The sequence below is a fragment of the Mesoplodon densirostris genome, chromosome 13 (genome assembly GCF_025265405.1).
Source record: "Mesoplodon densirostris isolate mMesDen1 chromosome 13, mMesDen1 primary haplotype, whole genome shotgun sequence".
NCBI classification, from domain to species: domain Eukaryota; kingdom Metazoa; phylum Chordata; class Mammalia; order Artiodactyla; family Ziphiidae; genus Mesoplodon; species Mesoplodon densirostris.
Window position 1 is genome coordinate 74,427,346 of NC_082673.1, and position 16,072 is coordinate 74,443,417.

At 43.3% G+C, this 16,072-nt stretch overlaps 1 protein-coding gene across 1 annotated transcript in view; it reads left to right on the plus strand.

Annotated features, from left to right (window-relative positions):
- DEPTOR (DEP domain containing MTOR interacting protein) overlaps nucleotides 1–16,072 on the plus strand; it is a 151,103-nt gene that overhangs the window by 26,786 nt on the left and 108,245 nt on the right. Inside the window, exons 2-3 of the mRNA XM_060116042.1 lie at nucleotides 11,244–11,422; nucleotides 12,455–12,578. Of these exons, the coding sequence (XP_059972025.1) occupies nucleotides 11,244–11,422; nucleotides 12,455–12,578 (303 nt within the window). The remainder of the gene's footprint in view (nucleotides 1–11,243; nucleotides 11,423–12,454; nucleotides 12,579–16,072) is intronic.

Consider the following 16,072-nt stretch of genomic DNA (forward strand, 5'->3'; position numbering starts at 1 on the left):
CCTGCCCAGACCCACCTGGATCCTGACAGCAGACAGACCCTGAGCTAAAGCCAGACCCCTGCCGTATACTCATTCTGTGGAGAATGGCGTGGGCTCTTCCTGAAGGAAGAATTACTTAACATTTCTTTTCCCGGGGAAACCGAACACCCACAGATGGTCCAAGTACTCCTTCATATTAATGGAAAGGCATTGGAGAAACAGTTTGAAGTACTGCCCAGTAAGAGCAACCAGAGTGGCTCTACAGCCACCAAAGGGCCCAAGACTAGAGACTCAATTTTATATTCTGTTCTGTGGTCAAATTTCTCTCTGTCCAGCTGAAAACAAACATGAAAACCCAGACTCTTATACTGAGTATCATTTACCATTAGCCTTGTCCTAGACACTTGGGAAATACGAAAGAAGGAGATAGTTCTTTCCTCATATAGTTTGTACTATAGTTGGAGAAAGAGAATTAATGCAAATAAGAGTAAAGTAATACAAAATAATATATGGGTAAACATGGGCATTTGTAGAAAATATATCATAGAGGGGTCAGGAAACCACATCATATCTGGTTGGTTGTGAGAAGACATGGAAGAAGGTTGAGTTAAGCTAGACTTTAACAGATGGATAGGAAAAGAGGCGGAGTATATACTGAAAAGGGAAGAGCGTAAGTCTAGGGACAGAGGCAGAAAAGAAGGTAATGCATTTGCTAAAACAGAGGAAATAGAGGAAAAGGAAAACAATGTTGGATAGATTCAGTTTTAACTGAATTTGGAGTATTATGGAGACTTTGGTGTGTGTGTGTGTGTCCTATACACAGAGGACACAGCATTTTCATTTTGAAGAAACAACACCTGTTTCAGTTATAGAAACTAGTCCACCACTCTGAGCAGTTGTTTAAGCTATGCCTGGTATGCAGTTGGAGCTCAATAAATGAATATTGGTTGAGAAATCTTTCACAAGCCCCTTAGCTGAAAGCAGCCTCCACTATAGCCACGGATGTCCCCGATAACACTTTTGAGGACTCTTGGAATATTTTTAACCCCGAAGAAACCTTTTCTATTCCCTGTTATAGACCCACACACCCAAAGCCTGTAGCACTTGGGCAGCTTCAGCATCTGTCCTGTGAGCTGAAAATAGATGATGGTAACCCTAGACGGTGTTTGGACAGCATGCTTAGCACAGGATTTGCTCTGATATGTTCATCCTTGCTTGGAAGCCCGAAGGAAATGAAATTTGCTCTTTCGTGCTCCCTGGCCTGTGGTTAGTGGCTGATCTTTTCAGTACAAAATGTGCCCCAAATGGCCTGTTCTATTTTGATCTCGTAAGTGAGGATTTACCCTGGAGGCTCTTTGGAATGTCCATAAAAAACAGAGAAGTTAGGGGCTTCCCTGGTGGCGCAGTGGTTGAGAGTCCACCTGCCGATGCAGGGGACACGGGTTCGTGCCCCGGTCCGGGAGGATCCCACATGCCGCGGAGCGGCTGGGCTCGTGAGCCATGGCTGCTGAGCCTGCGCATCCAGAGCCTGTGCTCCACAACGGGAGAGGCCACAACAGTGAGATGCCCGCCTACCCCCAAAAAATAAAATTAAAAAAAGAAATCAAAACAGAGAAGTTAGAGCTGAAAGAGAGTTTAGGTAAATGTGGTCGGCTTCCTCATATTCCGGATTAGGAAATTGAGGTCTTAAGTCGTAAGGGCCCTCCTCCAGGTCATGTTTCCTAGACAGAGACTGTGCACTATGGTTCAGGTAGCCTGACTACTCCCAGAGTCAGCACAGCACCTGGCTTCTGTGGGTCCACCTGCGCTGGGACGAGGGTGAAGCCCGCTTTCCGAACCCAGCTTCTGCGTCGGGCATCGTTCCCCACCGGCGGGACCAGCTCTTTCCTCTTCTTCCCTTGAAATCGTGCACCTTCCTGTTTTAAAACTCCCTTCCAATCAAAACGGGAACAGAGTCAATACTGTCATTTATCCTTGCTGCTTAGCTGATTACATTTCATGTGTGTGAGCTTGTCACTTGTTCCTCGGCCAAAGACCCGTCTTGAAAAAAAAAAAAAAGACTTTCATACCTTCTTATTGGGTGGGAGATTGTGCTCATTCTCAAAGGGGAACGAGCATCAGTGAGCAAGTGGGGAGACCCAGTTAAAGCAAGGAGGGGCCCTAAAGATCACATGGTAAGGCTGGCCCCGGAGTTAGTTCACTTGTCAGCCTTTTAAGGTTTTGACACGGGTGAGCCCATAGATTCACGGGTTCCTGATTCCCCAGGGAAGGCACTCCAGGGCCTGGAAATATACCCCTTGAAAGTAGGTCCCACCTTGACCACACCCTGCCCCCTGCCCCCCCAGATCTGCTGTATTAGTGCTCGGCTCATAGGCCACTCTCCTCCCTGCCTCCTCCCATCACCCTTTTCTTCTTTTTAGCCCATAGCACAGTGTTGGTTCTGTTTCACTCCAACCCAGTGGTTCACAAAGTGTGCTCCCAAATGAGCAGCCTCAGCATCACCTGGGCTTTCGTTAGAAATGTTGATTCTTGGACTGACCTCCAGACCTACTGAGTTAGAAACTTTGGAGGTGAGGCCCAGCCTTCTGGTTCAGCAAGGCCTCCAGGTGATCTTAATGCAGGTTGTCCTTGGCATCCCTGCTCTCACCTTCTCTAACTTGAATCTCTGCCTCAGTCTGCACATCACCTGGCTTGTATTTTTCACATTCCACTGGGGGCGGGGAGTTGAGGGCGTAAACTGAGCAATATTTTAGTTATTATCTCATGATCTTTTTTTTTTTTTTTTCTTTTTGAGGTACACAGGCCTCTCACTGTTGTGGCCTCTCTCATTGCGGAGCACAGGCTCCGGATGCGCAGGCTCAGCGGCCATGGTTCACAGGCCCAGCCGCTCCATGGCATGTGGGATCTTCCCAGACCGGGGCACGAACCCACGTCCCCTGCATTGGCTGGCGGACTCTCAACCACTGCACCACCAGGGAAGCCCTCTCATGATCTTTTATACTTAATTTTTCTGTGTATTATTCTTTGTCTAAAATTGGCTCGGAGGGACTTCCCTGGCGGTCCAATGGTTAAGACTTCACCTTCCAATGCATGGGGTGTGGGTTCCATCCCTGGTCGGGGAGCTAAGATCCTACATGCCTTGTGGCCAAAAAACCAAAACATAAAACAGAAACAATATTGTAACAAATTCAATAAAGACTTTAAAAATGGTCCACATCAAAAAAACGTAAAGTAAAAAATAAAATAAAATTGTCTCTGAGACTTTTTTTTCTCAGTAAAGAAGTTTGCAGTTTCTAACATTAAATATTTTGTTGGAATGCAGTGTCTTTTTCAAGAGTGCCATGTGGTCTGGGTGTTAACCAAAGATGACTCGCAAGGCTATTGCAGACAGGGTCCAGACCAGCTCTTTCATCAGTGATAAAAGTACTCCTTGGGCTTCCCTGGTGGCGCAGTGGTTGGGGGTCCGCCTGCCTATGCAGGGGACACGGGTTCGTGCCCTGGTCCGGGAAGATCCCACATGCCGCCGAGCGGCTGGGCCCGTGAGCCATGGCCACTGAGCCTGCGCGTCTGGAGCCTGTGCTCCACAACGGGAGAGGCCACAACAGTGAGAGGCCCACGTACCAAAAAATAAAAATAAAAAAGTATTCCTTGATAAAGTGCTAGATTAGCAGCAGCCTGTTTCCAGGCTGTCCTGCAGTGGAGTTCAACAGATCAGGTCAGAGTCAGGAGGCCAAGGTTGAAGTTCCAGCTAGGAAAACATAGGCAGGTTACCTAATTTCTCTGTTTCCCCATCTGTAAAATGGTGATGTCGGGGAGGGCTTGAACTAGATGGCTGGAAGGTTCTTTCCAGTTAAAACAATTCAGTGATTTTAGTTATCAGTTTGGTTGACACTTCAGAAGAGGTGGGATTGGTTCTAGCAAACCCCACAGGAAGCAAAACCTTGGTGTGTTTTCAGGGAGTGACTGAATACTCTCTCACCTTTGGTTCTCTCTGTCTTTACCCAAGAAGAAGGTACTTAACAAAGAAGAACAGCCACATCTCTCCAGTAGTTGCTAACCCCCGCTGATTGTTCTGAGATGCACTCCCAGAGACATTAAGGAAATTTAGTGCAAAGTCCTGCATCCATACTGGAAAACAATGGTCAGCAACTGAGGACTGCATTTGTTCTAAAAAGCAACTGAAATGCATATTTAGTGGCATCTTGATGGTACTTCTGGCAAAATCTGACAATTATATGTTATATAATAATAATAATAATAATAGCAGTAAGAGTTGACATTTATCAAGAGCCTACTGTGTGCCAAGCACTTTACATAGTCTCTCATCTAATCCTCACAGTATGAGACATACATTACTATTCCCATTTTATAGATGAGAAAGTTGAGGCACTGAGAAGTTGAATGCTTTGTCCAAAGTTATACAGTGAGTAATGGATGTTGCTTGGATTTGAACCCCAGTCAGTCTGGTTTCACAGCTTGGCTATTAGTGAATGATGAATAGCCAATGAGGAGGGCAGGGAGGGAATTTGCTAACTAATGCAACTATAGCTTAACTACAGCTTTCAGGGAGGAGTCTCTATTCCTCCCTGAAAGCTATACTTTCTTATTCCCCACTTGCTGCCACCTGAATAGTACCATTTATTGGCCCTGTGCTGGATCTTGGAGAACAGGGGTAAGGGAGGGACATAAAGTTTGCCCCAGTTTAAGAACTCCTATTCTAAGTGAAGAGGAAACCTCTTTGTTTCGGGAAGAAGGAGTCAGGATGCAGCATCCTCTCATTACAGAGGGGTACGACGGGGCCAGGGGGCCAGAACCAGAAGCGGCCCCCGAGCAGTATGAGTGCTGCCTGGTCCTTTACCAAGACAGCAAGGCTCGGTTGACTCAGTAACCAGTACTGGTCCTGTGAGTCACTCTGTGTCCTCAGTGTGTTCCACGAACCTTTCTGGGCTTGTTTCTTCACCTGTAAAATGGCAGTTAGAGGCCTGATTCTGCTAGATACAGTACGTAAACAAATAATGACCTGTTTGGAAAAAAATCTGGGCGCTTCTTGGGAAGGCGCTTTGTAAGTGGGACGAGCACCTTTCTTCTGACTCATCAGAGGAAGAGATCCGAGCTGGAGGTCGATGCTACTGTTCTTTATTCCTTGGAAATGGACACCTCCTAGAAAAAAGCACACATGGAGGAAAAAATCAGTGAACATCTCAGGTCTAATGACATAAGGAAGGCTGACTTAGGGACCTTCCTGTCTTGACCCTGTATTTACATCTTATCTTAAGGATGAGATGATGGATTTTAAAGGGCCTCATGAGCTTTTATGCGCATGTCATTGAAAAGTGTTTGTTATATGTTCCACATGAACTGATGCTGACTCTCTGGGATGGTGTAACTTACCATGTCCATGTCCACCGCACCCCCCCCCAGGAGTGTCATCTTAATTATACAACATTGGCTCAGTGCAAATATGAAGATAACGTGATGACTGCTTTTGTAGGCCCTTCTGTGATCCCCATCTGTATTTATGTGGTAGTATCAGTGTGATGATAAATTGCATGCATTTTCACCTTACCATGGCACTTTAGCATAACTAGAATGTTTTCTCCTTCTTAGCCTATATGAGCATAAAATAGGCAGAAGACAGGTGCTTCTATTTAAAGTTTGATGGCATGGAAAGCTCTCTAAACATAGAAATCAGAAGATCTGGGTTCAAATCCTAACCCTACTCTTTATTAAAAATGTGAATTGAGTACATCACTGTAATTTTTCTGAGCCTGCTTCCTTATCTGTCACATGAGTATGACAAGGCCTGCCTGATTGGCGGGGATATTGTTAGGCTCAGTTCTGACAGAGTTCGGTTCTGTTCAGATGTAAAGTATTACTGTTATTATTTTTCCTAATGCTCCTTCATCATGATTTCAAATACAGCGTGTGATATATGAGACTTGGAATCAAGCATGCTTCCTTCCTGGGTGTGTTTACCATCTCAATTCATTGGGGTGACAAGACACACAGTGTACATGGGACTTTACTTTGTACTGACTTGATGTGAGCCCTGGAAGGGCCCTGTGTAGAACTTATGACTCAGACTTTGTTCCTGATTCATATAGCCATTGCTTACTACCCTCCTGAAAAGGAGTCTTACTAATGGAACATTTGACATTAAAACTATAGAAGGTGGTTACTGAAGCTTTCTGCATAGTGTGTGTGTGTGCGTGTGCGCATGTGTGTGCGCGCACGCGCTCAGTCTGAGACCAATTCCTTCTGGCCCTCCAGAATCACATGTACTCTGGTTATATTAACCACTTCTGCACTCTCCTTCCTACCACTGCCTGTATTGTTCTGTTGTTCTCTTCAGGCTGAGAGAATTCAAGCATCTTCTTGAAGCAAAACTACTTGAAATGTCTATTACGATCCTTTCACATAAAAGTATACATATATAACCATACACATGGACATAATAGATTTTTGCAAGAATACATAAGCAACTATTCATACTGGGTTCCTTTGAAAAGTGGGGGTCAAGGAAAATTTCAAACCCGTCCCAAAGTAATAAATACAATAGTGCAGCAAACTCCCATGCACCCATCTCCTAGCTTCAACAAGTATCAGTTCATCACCAGTTACCCAGCTTTGGATTATACTTATTTGAAGTTTTTTAATCTGCCAGGAGCATGCATTAGTTTGATAATTTGAAATTTTAATTATAAAATAAATCCAAACAAAAAGGAAATGCAGTGTGTTAGGTTTCATTTGTTCCTATCTTTTTTCTCATCCTTTTAGATTCGGGGCCTTTCAAGGGTAGGTGATTTAGAGTGATTTTCTGTAAGTTCTCCGACCCCCAGGGACAGATATTGGCTGTTGCTGAACATCTGGAAGGGACAATAGCTTTGGTTTAAAGCACATCTATGTCAGTGCTGTTGCCCAAATCACAAGGCTCACACTGTCAGCCCCACTGTTCAGCATGCTGTGTTTTTTAATTAAACTGTTTACTTCAGCTGAGATTTATGACGCTGTTTTTAAATGAGAATGTGTGGTTTCTGTCCCCCTTTTGTTCCCTGAGTCCTGCAACCTGCTGCTGTTTTCTACCAGCTGTTTTTTGAAAAACAATTTCTGCGTTTCTTTTCCTATGGACAGTAATTTCTTAAGGATTATTAACACCCTGCACTCAGTAGTGTTTGTTCTCCTAGGGCTGGAAGAGGAAATTGTCGGATGCAATTTCAGCAGCTGGTTCGCTGGCCACGAATAGGATATTACAGAATCACCTTGACTCTAAAGCCTGTGAACCAGCTGTCTGAAATGAATGATGGGAAGGTGGTTTTCGTACTTAAATTCCTTAGCCAGTGGTGTCGAAAATGTAACTAAAACAGAGGTGATTATTTTTCCCAGGGGTTCAATGTGGATCGATTTGCACTATGCTATTCAGAAGACTCTTCTGCCGTATGCACCTCAAGGCTGAGGACATGGCATGCACTACCTGATTTTTCACATCAATGAGTATCCATCCCCTACTATGTGCTAAGCACTAGAATTGCAAAATCAGATAAGCAACTCTCCCTTAGCATCCTTCGCTTCGTCTAGTTGTAATACAGTGGGATGAATTCTTTACTAGTGGCTGTAAAATAGCCGCTAGTATTTTAGACAGCAGAGGAGTGAAGGTTGTTTTCTGCCTTTGGAAGGCTGAGAAAATGTTCACGAGCAGGTACCTTTTAAGCTGAAGAGCAAGTAGAATTTTTTTCTAATTATTGCAGGAGGAGGGAGCATTCTAAGCAGAGGGGTCTCTGTCTTGAGCAGGGGTATGGAGGGTGATGGAGAAGAATCCAGGACATCCAGACTATAAGACAGGCACGCTTGTGATTGGAGGTGAGAGAGGGCGAGGAAGCTTGGGAGGCGGGCTGGGGTCAAGGTGAAGGCCTCCCTAGAGCCTGGGTAGGTGAAGTTATTTTGGATGCAGGTAGTCAAGGCTTTTACAGCCACCTGAAAGGATTGGTCCTGTTCTGATTATTATTAGAGTGTATGTAGCTTGGAAGAAGAACTGGAAAACTCTAATGAACCAAGGCGCTCCAGGGTCAGGTGTCTCTTGCTGTCTCCCATTTGTGGCTTCAGGGCTCTTTCTCCTGCCCTCTGGCTTCCTGGAGCTGGCCTGCCTCACCCCCGCCCTCCTTCCTGGTTGCCCAGTTTCCTCAGTGTCTTGTAATACTGAGGATTTTTCACCTGTGTTCTAAAAACTCCATGTAGATAGTCTGGGGGATGTGGAGGGTATACATGGGAGAACCAAATGGGAAAACCAGGAAACATCCTGGACCTGGGAGCCCTACCCGCTTTTAGCCAGGGCACTCCTCATTGCTCTGTTTTCTACATTGACTCCTAGGTAAGTTCCACTTGAAGAAAGTGTCCCAGCACAAATAGGGTTTGAAAACTTCGGCTCTAGTTTAAATCTTGGATGGAGCCATTCTGCTAGGCTTAGCTAATTACTGTCACTTGAGTTGGGTAGAAACTTGTGGCCTTGGTGCCCTCATTGAGCTGCTGGTGGGTGTGTGCAGGGGCCTCTTTAAGTCAAGGGCTCTTCCAGGCAGGCGCTGCCCTGTGCAAAGAAAACAGGCATGGGGTGTTTGAACCCTGCCTGGTGTGGATAAGGTGTGGAAGGCAGTTTTGAATCGAAGGGGCTGTTGAGCATGGCAGACAAGGTGACTGACTGACATGTCCAGACAACACACCATGTTTAAAAGTATGGCTTTCAGCCCCGGTTCAGTATCTTACAGAGTCTTTCTAGAGAATGCTATTCCATGAGAGGCTCAACTACGCAAAATTTCTGTTTTTCCACAAGACTGAAATATTGCCTATCCTTCTTGGTGATCTCCATGCATATTAGTGTATTAAATATTGTGGAAATTTGTAAGCAGTAACTTGAGTTCAACTAAACGGAAATGCTTTTTTAAAAAAAAAAAACACATATACATAGGAATTCCCCTGTGGTACAGTGGTTAGGACTCCACGCTTTCACTGCTGAGTCCCTGGTCGGGAAACTAAGATCCCACAGCCACACAGCGCAGCCAAAACAAGCAAACAAACAAACAAACCACATTTACATCCACACAACAGGGAATAAAACTTTGGAAATTGATTGCCCTAGAAGTGAAAGCATATAAATAGTTATTTTACAAAAGATGAATTCCATGATATTAGATGTTTACTCACTTGTGGGGTGGGAACTCCCCCTTTTTTAGTGAGAAGCCTCCCTACCTTTTAGAAAGGGGTGTCATTTCTCTTAGTCCCCCTGTATATTTATTTGTTCACCAAATATTTATTAAGTACCCACAGTGCTAGGCAAAACACTTGGTTATTTAGAGTATGAAAATTCTTACCTCTTTATTGGGATAGCTTTTCTGGAATATATAATTTTTAATGCTCATTTTTAGAATTTTGTGTCTCTGACTATCAAAGAAAAACAGATGGTAGCACAGTTACTGAACATTTTTAACCCCTGGTAGCATGTCTAAAAAGATCAAGTTCTATGCTATCTCCCAGATTCAAAGTTATTTCCCCTCCATCATATTTCTGCTCAGTTTTCTAAACATGGAAATATACCAGGTCCTTGTGGGGCTGCAGGGGTAGTGACCAGCGCTTCTTCTTACTGTGCAGGGTGGGAATCAGAGGGAATCAAGTATGCTTAAGAATTAGCACCACGCTCAGGATTGACAGGATAGTAACTGAAAGGTTCTATTCTGTAGTAAAGTTAAACATTACCTAATACATTTTTTTTAAGTTGGAAAATTTACAGGAGCTGAAACTTGTCTCTTGGCTCATAACATATTCCTCCTCCACCAAATTATATGGTAGCTTATTCCACATTTCAATTTCTAAATAAATTGGTCTTCATTATTCGTAGATTCCTGACAGACATCCCGTCTAAAAATTAATGTTTTGCATTCTGCCACTTTGAGCATGTTAAACAAATTACTCAGTGTCTTTGTCCCTGAATTAATTAGAGAGATTCATGTGATGACTTTAGCACACCTATGTGAATGTGGTTTTTTTTCTTTTTTTTTTTTATTAGGGCTCATTTATTTTCTATTAATAATTACAACTCTACTTTGGTATCATTTGTGGCTTTAATATTACCAGCCTCGGGGAATTGTCATGAGGGTTAATGCCAATAAAGCAGTCAAAACTGTGCCTGGCACATAGTAAGGGCTCAAATGCTATCTTTATTATTTATTTATTTATCTATTTATCTATGTATCTATTTATTTTGTGGTACATGAGCCTCTCCCTGTTGTGGCCTCTCCCGTTGCGGAGCACAGGCTCCGGACGCGCAGGCTCAGTAGTTGTGGCTCACGGGCCCAGCCGCTCCGTGGCATGTGGGATCCTCCCGGACCGGGGCACGAACCCGTGTCCCCTGCATCGGCAGGCGGACTCTCAACCACTGCGCCACCAGGGAAGCCCTGTCCAACAGCTTTTATCCATCTCTTCTGGATTCTTCAGTTATCCCTTCCTAGGGAGAGGCAACATGATGTGGCAGTTGGAAAGCCCGACTCTGAAGTGAGACCATCGGGATTCAAATCTCACTTTCACTATTTGTTAGCTGTGTGACAAGTCACCTAATCTCTCTGATGCCTCAGTTCTCTTTGCTGTTAAAAAAAAAAAAATGGAGATAGTAATAATGACTTCTGATGAGGTTGTTTTGAGCATTAGGTGATTTAATCTATGTAAAGAGCCTCACAAAAGGATTAGCTGTTGCCCCTAGGAAAACAAGGCCAGCAAGGGCAAGGATCTTGCCCATTTTCCAATGTATGTCTCTAATGCTTGCAAGTGCCTGATGGGCAGGTGGTAGACACACATTCATATTTGTTATGTGACTGAATGAATTCAAATATGGTGGATCCTGGGCAGTCTGTGATGAAGAGGAAGTACCTCATTTCAGCAAGTTTCTAGAGTCTTGTTTGTTAGTTGGTTGAAACCATAAGCCCACTGGTGGAGACAGAGTAGGGGTGAGAAAGCTTTTCTCAGTCTCCTGAGTGACAGGAGAGTTCTAGGTTGTCCGTGGTTGGGTTTCCCTCCCCTTTACCTGTATCATCTCTAGGTCTGTGGATGGAATCACTTCCTGGGGCCTCTGGGCTCTGACAGTATGGAAATCACCCACTGACATAAAGGTATTGGGATGGCACTCTGATGCATCTCAGGCTTCCATTTTGTACTGTTCTCTGGGATTGGCTTAATGATAATGTGTTATCAAAATTCCTCAACTGATTGCCAAATTTTCTTTCCAGGCTCAGGCTGCATGAAGAAAAGGTTATTAAAGATAGGCGACATCATCTCAAAACCTACCCAAACTGTTTTGTTGCGAAAGAACTGATTGACTGGCTGATTGAACACAAAGAGGCTTCTGACAGAGAGACGGCAATTAAACTCATGCAGAAATTAGCAGACCGGGGCATTATCCATCACGGTGAGTGAGGTGGCGACTGTCAAGGTAACTCGAGACGAAACAAAGGACTGGATCTTCTGTTTCAGATATGAACCCACCCATTTAAGAAATAAACATTTTACTTTGTCTCTTGTATACCTCTCCCCAATTACATTCCCTTCCTTCTTCCAAGACGCATTTGGCTTTATTTCCTTGGACTTCTTTATATTTTTTCCTTTCTGTAGATACATCTCTTAACAATGTAACATATTGTTTTAAATGTTTTAAGTCATTATAGAGAGGCATGCTTATTCTTGTGCAGCTTGATCAATTTGCTGTTTGTTGGATTCACTCATGTTGATAGTGTATCTTGTTTGCTCATTTTCGCTGCAGTGCGTGCCATCACACCTTTTTCCATTCTACTCACAGACATTTAAGTTGTTTCCAAGTTTTTGCTGTTACTCTCAGTGGTTCAGTGAACATTCACGAACGTGTCTCCTTGAAATCTCTAATCCTGGCCAAGACCTTCGCATGCTGTTATTCTCTTGGGCTGGAATGCCCTCCGTCTGCATTTCTGCTTGTTTTCTACTCATTCTCCAGGTCTCCACTTACATTCAAACTCTTCAGAGACGTGTACATTTCCCAAAGCTGGGGTGCTGGGTGCTCCTTTAGGTTCCCACTGAATATCTCCTCAGCTCTTTCATAGCCTGATCACACCATATTTTAATTACATGTCGACATTTCCTTGAATCTCACTAGATTTCACATTCTTCGAGGCTGATGCCTACCCCAATATCATGCTCAAGAAGAGTTTGTAGAAAGAATGATGAATTGAATTTTGTGACTCTTTTAACAGATGATGATGATGATGATGATGATGATAGCTAATAAAACTGAGCACTTTTCTGTGCCAGGTACTGTGCTAAATAGTTTACTGTGTATTAAATCGTAGAGTCATGTGCTTGAGAAATTAGGTAATAAAACAAATCTTAATTAGCATCTTCCTTCATTTGAGTAATTAAATAAGAGGGTTTTTTTTTTCTTATTTGCCTCTCTGTGTATATTGTCTTTCAGTGTGTGATGAGCATAAGGAATTCAAGGATGTCAAACTCTTCTATCGCTTTAGAAAGGATGATGGCACCTTCCCACTGGACAACGAAGTGAAGGCCTTCATGAGAGGACAGAGGCTGTATGAGAAGTATGTGCTGTAGTCTTGTAGAGAGAAGCAGGGCTATTTCAGTCTTTTATCATTTTGACTTCAGCCTGGCTCTTCCATGTGGAATGGTTACATAACTGTGCCTTTTAATATGAGAAAACTCTATCACTCACTTGCTTTTCTCTTTACCAGAAATTAAGTTGATTTCATAAGATTCTTAATAAAAAATTTATTTAAATAGTATTTTCTACATTTAAGTCTATTTAACAAAATTCCAGAAGTGAAAACAAAAGGTTGGCACTTAATGTTTGCCATCAAGTGATGCAGTTGCCAGTTCTCTTTTAAGTATTTTAAGTATCTTCTAGTATATAACTTAGAAGTTTAGTCTTTTAAATGGCTAGAGAAGCAGTGTCAAGTACAGGGGAAGTTCAGGTTCAGGTCAAGAGATGAATAGTGAGAGAACTTCAGATAGCAGGGTGGTGGAAGAGGAATAATCTCTCGGCTCTTTGTAACAGATGAATATACTGTGGCCCAGGAGTATTTTGGTTAGTGGACATTGAATCTCCCAGTTGGTTTGTCTCTGAGCTGATCTGCTGTTTCCGTGGTCCCTTTCTCACCCCACCTTCCTTGTTGTTTTTAAGGGCAACCATTTGAGAAAGGAGTGCAGGGGCAGTGGTACCCTTTCCTTAACTCTGACTGCCTTTCAAAACATGTATTTATAACATAAAAGAGCCTACTCTATAAGTGGGATGGTGCGTGAGGGAGCTGCACCTGGGTGGTCGGATTAAGTAGCGGATGGTTAAGAGCCAGACAGGGTGTGAGTTCTAGCCCCGTTACCTTACCTTTGTAAACCTCAGTGTCCTCTTTTATGACATGGGAGTGGGTGATAGCCCCTCCCTCCTAGTTGTTTAGTGCTGTCCTGGGAATTAAAAGAATAAATTGTGTCAAGTACTTAAATAGTTGGTTCAGTAACTCTGCTATGTTGTCAGACCCCATGGAGGATAGCCATTTCAGATATTAATATGACACTGATAACTATCCTCGATTCTGTCTGTCCTGTGTTCTACCTCTGTGCCAGTTCTGTTCACTTCGGTTTCTGGAGCTGGCATTGGCCAACCAATTAATGCCCAATATGTACTAGCTCTCCCAGTTCTCTTATTCCTTGCTTTCTATATCAAAGTATAGAAAATCCCTCATCTCCCTGACTCACATGAATTTGAATGGAAGGGATCCATCAACACCTCCATTTGTTTGCTTGAGTATGTATATATGTTTTGTTGCCACTTTCATTTACTTTCTTAGTTCCTTTTGGAAAATTCTAGCAGATGTTAAGTATTTAAATTACTCTGATGGTCTCTTCAAACTATAAGAATTTATGTTGTCAAAAACATACATGTCATTTCCATGGAAGGAAGCCAGGGGATTCTGTAATACTCTTCTCTAGCTACAGATTATCTCTTGGGATCTGGGTAAACACTTCATGGGAGCAGGGATTAGCAATAATTGAAACGTCTGAAAGAGAACTATTCTTTTTTTTTTTAAGATTTTTTGATGTGGTCCATTTTTAAAGTCTTTATTGAATTTGTTACAATATTGCTTCTGTTTTTTGTTTTGGTTTTTGGGCCCCCGGGGCATGTGGGATCTTAGCTCCCCGACCAGGGATCGAACCCACATCCCCTTTCATTGCAAGGTGAAGTCTTAACCGCTAGACCGCCAGGGAAGTCCCTAGAGAACTATTCTTACTAATGGGATGGATATGATAAGAAAAGTTGAAAAAAGTTGTTCATACCCTCTAGAAAATACTTACTCCAGCCCTACCTTCTGTTGCTTCTCCCCGTACATCCTACGTGCCATTCACACTAAACTGTGTCTCTAGACCATCCAAGTCTCCTCTCTGCCTCAGGGCATTTATTAATTCATTAATTATTCAACAAATATTTATTGAGCCCTCACCACCTGCCAGGCACAGTTATAGTTATATACTGGAAATGTGCCCTGGACCAGAGATAGACAAAACCTCTGCCTCATGGACCTTGCATTCTAGTATGTTGTTGTTGTTTGCTGTGCTGGGTCTTCCTTGCTGTGTGTGGGCTTTCTGTAGTTGCAACGAGCAGGGGCTACTCTTTGTTGTGGTGCACGGGCTTCTCTTCACTATGGCGCACAGGCTTCTCTTCATTGCGGTGGCTTCTCTTGTTGTGGAGCGTGGGCTCTAGGCACACAAGCTTCAGTAGTTGCAGCATGTGGTCTCCGTAGTTGTGGCACACGGGCTTAGTTGCTCTGCGGCATGTGGGATCTTCCCAGACCAGGGATCGAACCCATGTCCCCTGCTTTGGCAGGCGGATTCTTAACCACTGTGCCACCAGGGAAGTCCTTGCATTCTAGTTGAAGAGGCAGACATTAAAGGGATAGCACGTGAAGAGGAATGTAGTTTAGTATGGATGATTTTCAGTATAGAAGGAGAAATAGACTCACTGAAGGTGATGAGGTTATTTTAGACGGGGGGACAGGGAAGACATCCCTGAAGAGGTGGCATTTGAATAAAGTGAGCCTTGTGTGTATGTGGTGGAACAGCGTCCAAGGCAGAGGACACAGCAAGGGTAAAAGCTTCGGGTGGGAATATGCTCTATGTAGTTTAGGACAGCAAGGAGGCCAGTGTGTCCAGAGGGCCAGAAGTAAGGGGGCGGGTAGGAGATGAGTTGGGACCAAATCGTGAAGGGCCCTTACCGCCATGATATCAAAAATGTTATTTTAAGTGTGATGGGAGGCCATCAGACAGTAAGGAGTGGTAAAGTGGTGATCTGATGTACATTTTGCATCTGCTGTTCCCTCTGTCTAGAAGACTCTTCCTGCCACACTCAGCCCTTTCTCTACCTCACTCTGACACTTCCTGGCTTCGTGTTCAATACCACCTTTTCTGAGAATCCTTCCGTGTCCCCTTAAGACTGAGTTAGGTGCTGCTACTGTGTGTTTACGCCATGAAAGAACTGTGTTAAACTTTCATCTCGTTTTGTTTACGGCATTAGACTAAGAAACTTAAGGGGAGAGACTACTTTATCCTTCTTTGTATTTCTTATGGTTTCACGTGTTCCCAGCCAATTGTCGATGGTAAATATTTGCTGAAAAGGATGACTAAACTTTCTGATCCCTGGACGAGTTGATCTGTACTTTTGTTTTTTTGCTGTACTTTTTTTTTTTTTTTGCTGTACTTTTCCTGTGTGCAGTGGCTTCCTAGTCATTAGTGTTCAGTGTCTCAATTCCAAGTAAAGTTATTTCTTCAAACTGCTTGTAAAATTATCACTAGGAGAAGTAATTTAATAAGTACTTAACTTGCATGACCTAACTGCCACCTCGCAAATCTTGGCCCCTACTTTTGGTTGCTAGAACATGCATGGAACAAACTTAAGGGCCTTTGGAATTGATAGTTCAGTTTACCTGTTTGATCAATTTTGTTTGGTATATACACTTATCTGTTTTTTAATGCATTTTCCTTGTTTCTCTGGCCATTTTTTCCATGAATCTCAGCATGTACTATTATT